Source organism: Adiantum capillus-veneris, chromosome 12, assembly GCF_014529385.1.
Source record: "Adiantum capillus-veneris isolate H3 chromosome 12, ASM1452938v2, whole genome shotgun sequence".
NCBI lineage: Eukaryota > Viridiplantae > Streptophyta > Polypodiopsida > Polypodiales > Pteridaceae > Adiantum > Adiantum capillus-veneris.
In genome coordinates, this window is record NC_140942.1 from 91656694 (window position 1) to 91668504 (window position 11811).

The 11811-nt window shown below is 45.6% G+C and overlaps 1 protein-coding gene across 1 annotated transcript; it reads right to left on the bottom strand.

The window, feature by feature from the left end:
- Positions 1-4792: 4792 nt before the first annotated feature.
- LOC147446128 (uncharacterized) lies at positions 4793-8426 on the bottom strand. Its single transcript, XM_086525428.1, has one exon. It carries the CDS (start codon positions 7920-7922, stop codon positions 5253-5255), a length of 2670 nt encoding a protein of 889 aa, XP_086381554.1. The 5' UTR covers positions 7923-8426; the 3' UTR covers positions 4793-5252.
- Positions 8427-11811: the final 3385 nt, after the last annotated feature.

An 11811-nucleotide genomic window follows, 5' to 3' on the forward strand; every position in this document is an offset into this window, starting at 1 on the left:
TCTCAACTAACTCATGCACTTGCCACATAATCTCCTCTTGTTAAGTTTGAGAAACTCTATAAGGAGGTTTATTAGGTGGTGTACTTCCTAGAAGAAGTTCAATTGCATGGTCACCATTGCCTCGTTTAGGAGGTAGCTCACAAGGGATGTCGTCAATAAAGACATCTTGAAACCCCTTGAGAAAATTGAATAACTCTAATTCCTTTTGATTGTGTATATTTTCTTTTGCTAAAACATTAGGTTCATTTTGAGAGTCTTTAACAAAAATCATGTAAACGGAAATAGAGCTCTTTATTGACTTGTTGAAAGCTTGTGTATGTACAATGGGTATGGTGTTACCCATTTCCTTAGCATCTATGTACATATCTTTTTCCCTAAAATAAAGGAGATTCTCCTTTCACGGAATTTAACATTGGCAGCCATGCGATCAAACCACGGTGCCCCTAGGATTACATCCTCATGCTTGAGAGGAGAGATAAATAAGTCCTCTTTGTCCACATAGCTTTGGACATGGAGCCTCAAATTCTCGATTAAGGGAGTGACTGAAGCTTCCTGCCCCTTGAAAGCACTGTCAGCGGGTAGGACATCCCCCATCTCGTAAGCTTATATGCCTAGCTTGGTGGCCAAACTTGGGGATATGAAATTGTGAGTAGAACTAGGGTCAAAGAGAATTAAAGCATCATGTTCTCTTACCTTTCCCCAAGCATGGCATAGAGGAGATCCTTGTGGTGAGTTTCCTCCTCTTGGATTTAGACCAAGGTAGCTCTAGGAGGCTCATGGCGGGTGTTCTTTTGGGGACAAGCGCGGTATGCATGCCCTTGCTCGCCGCACTTGAAACAATGGTTATCCTTTCGATAACGCTCAAGCTATTCAGGAGAGAGTTTATTTTTGCCTTTATAAACTCCTTTCTCTTTAGCTTTGTAAGGATTGCCCTTAGGAGACTTTTGGACATTGTCCTTCCCCTTAGGCTCATTGGAATCCTTGTTTTTCGTGGGCTTATAATTTCTTTTAGCCCCCGTTTGGAAATTGATTTGAGAAGCCACCATAGCATTGTGTATAACCGCCGATATGGTGCGTGGCCTTTGGGAGTTGACATACTCCGCCATTTCTTCAGTTAAGCCCGCACAAAATTGTTGCTGCTGCTCTCCAAAATCCAGCTTTTTGAAGACAGTGGCTTTGAGTTGTAGGTCCCAAAACTTGTCTACATATTTGTGAATGGATTCATAGGGAGAAAGCTTCAAGCTTCGCCATTCGGTGAGTACTTTGTCTTTGGCATTAGTGGCCAAAAACTGCTTCATAATGGAAGCTCTTAAAGCTTTCCATGTTCTCGAGCTTCACTGTTGGCCCGCAGGCTAGACCATCATTGCCTGGAGGACTTTTGAAAGTGCATAGCTACAAGGCGTAGCTTAGAGGACTCCGTGAAGCCCTCATCTCCAAACGCCGCATCGAACTGTTGGATAAAGGTCAAGACTTTGTCCGTAGCACCAAAGGTGCCATCGTAGGTAAGGAAAGAGATGCTCTTCCCTCTCTCTTTGAACTTCTTGAGTTTGGACGACCTCTTCCACGCGGCATAGGATTTCCTATGGCCTCTTCTTTTTTATGGTTCAAAGGTTGCACCATCACTTTCTTCAGAAGGTGAAGAAGTTGAGGAAGATGGAGAAGAGGGTGACCTCTTTCTCTCCTTTTTCTTGCCTTGATTTTCTTTGTCTTCACCATCACTTTCATAAGATGAAGAGGATGAAGAAGATGGAGAAGAGGGTGTCCTCTTTCTCGCCTTTTTTTTCTCTTGCTTTTTGTCATCCGTCTTTGAAGTATGGTGTGGAGAAGTATGCGATGGTCTTCTCCGTTTTGGAGGTGATGGAGAGCGTTTAGCCCGCCGTGTTCGTGGAACCATGTCCACCGAGGTGGCGGGAGACTCACTTCTTTCTCGTTCCTTCGGGGGAGGCTCTTGAATTCTCCTTTGGGAAGGAGATTCATCATCAAGAAGCAAATTTTTGAGCCCTTCGTATGGATCCTCTTCTTCTTCCCGAATCGGAGAGAGCCCTCTTTTGGGAGTCTCACAAGGAGGCTTCCTAAGTACTCTCTCATCATGGTGAGGAGCTTGGAGAATCCCATGAGCACGAAGTTGCCGTTGCACTTCACTTTGGAGGGATGGATTGCCCATGGCTTGTTGAAGCCTAGAAACAAGATAGTTAACAAGCATAGGGGCATCATTAGTAGCCTCCTCATTAGCAACATCAAAGTTATCAACATTAATTTCACTCTCTTTACTATTGTCAGCCATTGTAACAACTTTTAGGTGTAAACTTTTTAGGCGTACTTTGGCACTTCAAGACCTAGTTGCTACTCCTCTTTACCCCTTTAGAAAAAGCACTCAAGCTACTATACCCGTGGCTCGAATACCATTAATTGCAAGGAATAGAAGAGAGGGTCGTTCAACACCAAAACAGCACCAGCTCCTGTCAAGCTTCTAATAGCTCAATAGTGGTTAAGCCGTAGGCAAGCCCCGTAGGACTCCACTATCAAGACCATAACTCTCGACGGTGATACCCCGTTAACTGCACAAAGGCAGGCGCACTGCAAGGCTGAAAAATCCCTATTCTACTTACTCACATGCAATTAATAATACCAACCACTTATAGCTAGCTTGAGGACCTCCCTTCTTAAGCAAGAAAAGAGAAACCTTGTGCTCTGATACCAATGTAACATTTAATGGTCTAGTAACTTGTGTGTAGCGGAAAATAGCATGAACATAGTGAGCATTGCATTAGAATAGATTCCTAATGAGAATAACAAGAGTGCTTGGGTGGAGAGAGCAACAAAAAGTATAACACCTAGTTAGATTGCATGGAGTCGGTCCCCCCTCCAAAAGTCTTTGTATTATGGTTTCTCCCATCAAGAGAGACATTTTACAATACACTTCTTTGTGTTCATTCAATACTAGCTAGTGCAATGAAGATGGAAACTTCATGCACTAAGCAAACACTTATCAAACACAACATCAATTCCCTCACGGTCTCAGACCCAAGACCTCACACACCTTTGAAGATGGTGAGAGCTAGCGGGGTATGAGAGTAGATTGAGAGGAAGAAGGAGTATTCTTATGAGAAAGATGAACATCTCCTCACATAATCACTCATATTAGCATAGCTTAGCTTAGTAATTAGCATACTAGAGAAGATGAGCATGCATTGAAGCTTGGCTCTTGGTTGGATTTGCATCACAAAGCCAAGAGTTGTTGGTGTAGCCCTCCCTTCTCACAAGCTTAGAGTAGGTGGTAAGCTTTCCATTAAAGCTTGATAAAGAGAGAGAGAGAGTCTTCTTGCTTTACACATACATTGTGTGAGTGTAAGTCAATAATGACTTTGAAAAATCCGCCCCCTCTCTCTCTTGGTCGACCCCTCTTGCTATTTGATCATGCTCACATCCTATTGAACCTCCCCAGCCTCAGCCAATGGAAATTAAGCAACATAAGTGATAGCCTTCTAACATGTGTCCCCCTTTCCCCTTTTGTGAGAGCTTTAGGTAATTAATAAATGCAAATAAACTCTTATTGGATCCCTTTGCCTCCTGGCCAATAGGAATCAGGAAAGCCATTGGGCTGCTGAATGCTCATTGGACCCCTTGGGAGACTGTCCAATAGTCTTCTAGAGAGTTTAATTCTTATTGGTTCTTTTATTAAGTGTTTTTAAATTGATTAAACTAGATTTACTCCAGCATAATCCTCATTGGTCCACCTCCAAGGTCATCCAATAGGATTTGAGTACACCTTGTGGGCATCTGGGCTAGGGAGCTAACATGTGTCCCTCGTTCCCTTTGTGTAAAGAGAGCTTGTGTGTGTGTGTGTGTGTGTGTGTGTGTGTGTGTGTGTGTGTGTGTGTGTCTCTCTCTCTCTCTCTCTCTCTCTCTCTCTCATCTCCTACAACTAGGGCTCGCCCTCTGCAATGCAGGGATGCATGAAGACTTTTGGGACACACACAGCATCCAATTTCCCTAATGTTTGACCTTTGGACACAACCTTTGAATTTTGGAACCTTAGCATTTTGGAAGTCTTGATGGGTTGAACCTTAGGGGCTTTTAAGCCCATTGTTGCACATAGCTCATTTGTAGATGCCCCCCCCCCCCCCCCGTTGGATCCCTATTTTCCCTCTTTTGGATCCCTACTGTGGCCGGTCTACCAACTTAACCAATATTCTAGCTTTTTCTTCCCTGGCACTTCCCCATATTAACTAATCAATTTAACATGAGAAAATCATTTAAGAGAATTAGATATTAGTTTTTATGACACTATGGCTATCTATAAGCAAAAGTTCCAATAAAAGTATTGATGGAAGGTGATTATGAGCAATGACTATGGTCGTTTATTTACAAGAAAGATAAAATTGCAACCATGGGTGAGAGAGGGCAATGATTGATAGCTAGCATGCACATCAAAATAACATAGTGAGAGGATATAGGCATGCATGTTATCCTGTTATGTTTACAAATTAACTGCCTAACATTGAACCACTTTGGAATAGCGTGGAGGTTCAATGTTAGGCGGTTAATTAACATAACATTCACTAAGCAATCAATTAACACAGTTAAAGGGCCGATCAAAAGCACCACAAAGCAGCAAGCAAATGACGGCTTCTCAAAAGACTTGACAATTGTTATTGCGAAGAAAAGTCGACAAGCCGCACTCCTTTTGATGCAAATCTTAAGCATTAAATCTTGTTCAATACAAAACCACCGATAAAACTTGACTGGACAGTTCACTGGACATCATTGCCACGCAACGTAGCCCTTTGAGTCGTAAAATCTTTGCACATCGTGAGTTAAAAGACAAACACAAAGTAAGGGCAATTTTGAATGTACGACCCGGCTAGTGGCAACGATCCTCGACCGATAAAATAATGCTCTTAGGCCCCGCATACTTTTGTATAACACATGATTACAAGTATAACCCCATGTATCCTTAGGAGTAAGAAGTTTGCATTCTCTAGACTCTTATGAAGCTTTGGTAGCCTCAAGTAACACGAGACCTAGAGGAGGAAGAAATTTTATAATGGCGGAAAGGATTGAGAACTCTATACACGCAACCCTCGCCACGAAGAAGAGGAACATAAAAATCCATGCTCTTGTGAGACAAAGAGGGGCAATAGTCCTGGTCGTTCTTCTTGTCCACTTTTATGGTGGATAAGGGGAGAGGCCCGGCTTGCCCCGCCGGACTCCGAAAACAAAACAAAAAAGAGGGGCAATATATGACATACCTAGGTGAAGACGAGGGACCAAAAGTGGCGTTTGGGTGACCGATGTTGCCGGGAACGTGTCCGGCCGGTGGTGGAACGGAGGGGGGTGAGGTAGAATCGGAGGAGGGGGTGGTCGGGGGCGACTCTGATGCTGCGGCTGGCGGCGGCAGGCCAACGGCAGGCAGGTCCGGCACTCTTGCCGGACTTGCAGTAGGGCTCCCATACTACGTGCTGCTGCTGATGCCCTGCTGTCGTCTTGCACCGCCCTTGCTCTGTTCCCTCTCCTCCCTCCCCTGTTTCGCAATCCTCTGCAGACCTCCGATATAGCTCTGCTTGGCCATGCTGACCTGTTCCCTCTCCCCCTTCTTCGCCATAGCGCTCTGCTGCCCCTTTCTGCCCATCCTCCCCATGCCCTGCTCCCGCATACTCTGCTCCGCCTTCTTCCCCTGATTCCCTACATTCTGTTCCCCCACCTTCCCCTCCCTCTGCCTCGGCCCCCGCTTCCCCTGCTCCCCTACACTCCATTCTCCCTCCTTCCCCTGCTTCCCTACCGTCTGTTGCTTCTTCTTCCCCTTGTTCCCTTCCTTGCTCTGCCGCCCACTCCTCTGTTTCCAGTTCTTCCCCTACCACACCACGCATCTCTGTATCCGTAGAATAATCTGCACATGGCGAGGTCACCATCACTTTCCGGCATTCCCCACTAAGCGGCCATCTCTGCTGACTCCCTATCACTCTTTGACAAACTCTAATCAGCTCATCCTCCTCTGTTACACTGTCATTCTCTACCTCCTTTCCTTTGCCCTTGTAGCGCGTAGAGCTCGAAATTTCCCTTATTGCAGGTGTTTCTGCTGCTATTGCTTCAAAAGAAACTGGTGTGGTGAGTAGCTTGCCTTCCTCCTCTCTCACTTCTTCTTCTGTGATCTGTGAAATTGGCTGAATTTCCGCGCAGTGAATTTCCGCGGCACTTCCACAAGCTGCCTCACAGGCTAAAATTTCAATGCTATGCTGTGACATCATTGAATTCAAAGGGTTTGATGCAATCCTGTTGAATTCGCTGTGCATTGGCCGCCGCAGTCTAGGCTCAGGACTCCACCTTTCGTCGATTGCTTGCACTGCATTGCGGGCGGAGTTTGATCTTTCTGCCGATGAATCTGTTGCAATCCCCAGCTCTGGCTGAATTTCCGCGCAGTGAATTTCCGCGGCACTTCCACAAGCTGCCTCACAGGCTAAAATTTCAATGCTATGCTGTGACATCATTGAATTCAAAGGGTTTGATGCAATCCTGTTGAATTCGCTGTGCATTGGCCGCCGCAGTCTAGGCTCAGGACTCCACCTTTCGTCGATTGCTTGCACTGCATTGCGGGCGGAGTTTGATCTTTCTGCCGATGAATCTGTTGCAATCCCCAGCTCTGGTCCTCCTGCTGCTGCTTGAAACATTGATGGAACTTCGATCGCAAGTGCTCGTGCCGCAAAGTTGAATTTGCGCTCTGATCTAGAGTCCACATGGAATATACGCCCCGGCGAACTTGGCTCCGAAGATGAAAATGAGCTCCTAGCAACACAGAGTTCTATTTTGCTTCTGGACCTCCTCATGCTTTGCACTCTAGATTCACTGGCTATATAAGTTGCTCTCATGAACCTGCCATCATCGCCTGCGTCAGTGACATTTCGACACTTCGTTTCATGAACCCGTGAAGATTGATTTCCCATACACCCACCATCCTTAATTACACCCTTCTCCTCACTTGTCTTTCTGCATAGCAATGACTTTAACAATACAGATTGCTTAATTTTCACAGGACAGACAGAAGACGATGCAGAAGGAACGCAACAGTGGGAGTCATGTACGCGATTGGACGGCGTCTCGTGTTCATCGGTTTCCTCATCTATCCTGGCCACATCACTGACTGCCCTCTTAGGAATTTCCTCTACATTCTGCTTACAATCAGATGAGCATTCAACAATATCCACTGTAGGTGTAGGTGCAAACCAAGAGTTTCTCCGTTTCTCTACATCATCCAATCGAAAGAGCTCGCGGAGAGTGACCTTCTTTGCATCAACAATGCGATCATCAGCATTTTGAGAACCTAATTCCTCTCCATGAGACGATGAAGTCCGTTTGGGCGCAAGCTGGAGGCTGTCTGCGCCCAACACGCTCAAGGATTTGCTTCTCTTGCACTTTGGAGATTTTCTTGCATGTATGTGTAAGTTGGGTGTGGGAGTGACCACTCTTAGCTGCAAGGATCCCTCCTGATTAATAATGGGAGAATTTATCTGTTGAAGACTGTCTTGATGATCAAGGATCAATGGTGGATCATCATGAAGCGGATGGGTCGATGCACCGTCGGCGACACCCGAATTGGGAGCCTCCAAAGGCTGGTGAGTGAGGCCCTCATTGCTAATCACCTCAGTGGCAGAGTCTTCTTCTTCATTGATTGTTTGCAAATGCTCATGATGGGGCGGCGGAGAGGGGGTGGACCCTCGTGGAGACTCAGGCGGAAGCGGAAATTCGTCTAATTGCAAGCGAGAATGGGCGGCAGTACTCGCATGGACTTCAGAAGAGGCAGGATGAGTGCAGCCCAGAGAGGTGAGCTTTTGTGCCAAGCAGGCACTACACACGCCCACTACTCTCTCTTGGGGATGCTTGTGGCAAGTCTTTGCAGATGCAGCTGTGAGCTGAAGTAAACTCATGAATTCCGGAGCTCAAATGAAGTACTCCAAAATCTCATCTCCCTGTTTCTGCTTGCCTACATAGCTCTCCTGCTTCGTGTGCTTGGTATAAACCTGAGAGAGAGAGAATGTATGTGTGTGCGTTTGTCCTTGTTGAATTTTAAGTGTCAGCGTGTGTGTGGGTGTGGGGGGGGGTGTGTGTTTTGTCTCTGCGCCCACAGCGACCGTGTTTGTGTCATTGTGTGGGAGCTTGTGGGTGCTATGAGTCATATTGGCAGAATGGCCTAGAGGGGTGAGTGTGTGTGTGTGTGAGTGTGTGTGAGAGAGAGAGAGAGAGAGAGAGAGAGAGAGGAGGAGGAGGAGGAGGAGGAGGGGAGAAAGAGTGTGTGCGCGGTGCGCGCGCACCCTGCGTGCAAAAAAGAAGAAAAGGAGAGGCGTGTCGAAACTTGAAACGCTTTGTTGTAACCGTTACTAGAAAGTGAATTTTGAAGTGAATGTGCAGAGAGTGCATACACGATCCTCTTCCCCTTCCTCTCTGCCATTGGAGAAGAGAACACTCAATACCTAAAGGCTCATCCATCCTCATTCCTGAATCCTATACTTTAAAGACCTTTTTTTACTAGGAAAATGAGGCACACGAGTCAACATTGAAAATTTTATGACTTTTTATATATTGCGTGTAGGTACGTACATATACCCCATACCCCACCTCACCAAGGAGCGCCAAGTTCCAATCCTTGCACTCACAATTTCACAAGGCAATGGGAATGTGTCCTTTCTTTTTCATCCTTGGGTGCCAAATTCAATACAAATCTCTCTCTCTCTCTCTCTCTCTCTCTCTCTCCCTCCCCCCCCCCCCCTTTGTTGTATAATGGAAGAGAGCCTAGAGGATGTCTTTTACACACATCGATACATGCGGGCTTCAACTTTTACATGGCAACGGGGATGTGGAGAGCATGGAAACTTTCTCGCTTTATCGAAGAGATAAGTGGAAGATAGCGTATTGATAACCTCAACATCTCCAATGATACGATAAGGTTATTGCGAGATACTTTCTCTATCTCTCTGTGTTGAGCCTTGGCACATCTCCCCACAACTTCTCCCTACCGGTGTCTTTCAACACTCCTTGACCTATGAGCTAGCCAATGTGGGCTTCCTTGAGGTGTGAACCGAGGAATCCCCAAACCCTCTCCACTATTGGGGACCCCCCTCTTCCTATGATGGCCATGCCGAGCCTACTATTGCACCACCGATCATTTGGGCCCATCAAGCCTTGTTGTTGCCCTCTCTCAGACCATCGTATCCATGTGTTCTGGCCTCGGACTTGCTCTCTCATTCTCGGACCCAACTTCAGGCCGAGGAAGCTTTGATTTCTTTTGATGGAGGACATCTCCCTCTCACATATGCAATATCTGTAGTAAGATTCGTTGGGTGATCAAGCCCTATGGCCAAGATCACATGGACTGGCTGAAGATCAAGCATACCTTGCAAGGATAGGGAATAGAAGAGACTAACCTCCTCAGGATCCCAAGGAGAGAAGCATTAAGAGTAAAGAGGCCGACAAAAACACTCTACTCAGAACTATCAAGGTAAGAAAACAACAAGCTCTTCCTTGATAAACAACCAAGGAGTTTTGATCAGCAACCCTAATCACATGGGCAAAGTGATGTTAGATCACCTCAATCACATTATTGGAAAGGAGGACTCTCCCTCTCCTACAACCAAAGAGGCACGTGCTAAGATTTTTACAGCCACCTCGACATTAGTGGACGCTGATCGTGCAAACTACTTGGAAAGGCCCTTTACCTTGGATGAATGCTGGTTGACACTCAAAAAGTTGGGCAACGAAAAGTCTCCAAGTTGGGATGGGATCACGAGTTTTGTCAAGAGTTCTAGGAATTTGTGGGCCCGTCTTTCCTGCATATGGTCAACAAAGTCTTTACCAAAGGAACACTCGAATCAAGAGTGAAGAAAGGGATAATTAAGCTCATTCTGAAGCAATTAGCTTGCTCCCAGTTCAAACATTGGAGACCGATTACAATGATGATGGTGGTTTACAAGGTACTGGCTAAGCTCATTGCTGAAAGAATGACCCCTGTTTTAGCAGACGTTATATCGCCCCACCAACATGGATTTATTAAAGGAAGATCAATATATTATAACATCCTTGTAGCCATGATAGGTATGGAATATGCCGAGTTCAAAAAACAAGAATGTAACTTACTTCAGCTTTGACCTTGATAAGGCATATGATAGAATAACCTGGTCATTTGTGCAAGAAACATTGCAGACCTTGGGGTTTGGTCCTCAAATATGTCAAACAGTAAGTACTCTTCGTGAAGGGAGCTCCTCATAACTGCTCTCCAACTCAAGAATAGTTGGCTGCTTTGATGTTAAGAGATCCATTCATCAAGGGTGTCCCTTGGCACCACTGCTTTGGTTCGCAACCTGCACCCACCCTCTAACTGCTATGTTGGAGCAAGCAGCTACAAGAGGAGAAATTAAAGGGTTTCAAATCTAGAGTGGTAAACAATTTCATATTAAGATGTTTGCTGATGATTCTTTACTTCTTCTCCAAGCAAAGGAATAACGTTAGGAAAGCCTTAAAGATAGTCCAAATATTCTCCACACATCAGGGTCTCAATGTAACATAGAAAAATCAAGACGTATCTCCTTGTCACAAGATGATAACTTTGCTTCTTCATGTTGGATTGGAGACGTCTTTAATAGAGGTAACATCTTTCGACACCTAGGAATGACGATCAGAGAAGGAGCTACTCACAAGAAAGCTTTGGAGTTCATCCTAACTCCTTTACACTATAGGGCTACGCTAATTAATACCTTCTTGATCCCTTACATTACCTTCACGTCACCTTTCTTGCAACTATCCCGAAAAAATTGGAATTCCTTCTTGAAACCAATCAAGGAGTTTTTGTGGAGAAATAGACTTGTAGAGCAGGAGAAAGACCATGGCAATGGGATAAATGGACGGCTGTTGCTAGGCCTAAATCTCAGGGAGGATTGGGCATCTTGACCCTATGTGCAAATGTTTTTTCCTCCCTTGCCAATTTGGAAGAGAGTTGGCTTTTATGGCAAGGGAAATGGTTATGGCAGCCTAGATCTAAAGGCGGCTCATGGTCCAACTGTTAGAGTTTTGGCATCTCAAGTGAACTGCCCAATGTGATCCCATTATTTAGTTTTGCTTTTAGGTATTTATTTTACTTATTTTTCAAATCCTGGGTAGGGCAATTTATTGAGGTTGCTGTATACGAAACCCTCAGCCTCCATTATATTCATTTCAGTTATTCATTGCCAAGGTTGGTTGGTTCAGGACTCTCTCTCTCTCTCTCTCTCTCTCTCTCTCTCTCTCTCTCTCTCTCTCTCTCTCTCTCTCTCTCTCTCTCTCTCTCTCTCTCTCTCTCTCTCTCTCTCTCTCGTGCTTTCTCCCTTTGGTCTCTACACTTCCCCATCGTCGACTTTGACATGATACTAGAGCCTTGGTGGAGCAAGAGGACACCGTGAAGAGAACTCGTGGAGAATCTTCTTCCTCCCTCACAACATCTCAAAATGCTCACGATCAATCCCTTTGCCCCCCCCCCCCCATCATGTGCATTTGTGACGTGCTGCAATAGCATTTCAAGACGTCGTCCCCGAGAGAGGCAGTTCCGTGTGGTAGCACCCGCAGTTGTTTTTAAACGCTCTCTTGGCAGCATCAGATAACATCGTCCTCTGTGCAACATTTAGGAATGCTAAAGGGGAGGAAAGCCACGCCGACAACTCTATGCATGCATTTGACAACATTTTAAAGCGTAGTATGAAGCGTGCAGCTTTTGGAGGTTGTGCTTTGCGACCCTTGTGTTGGAGTCCAAGTTATCAGTGTTTGAACACATGGATCGAAGTTCAAGGCACA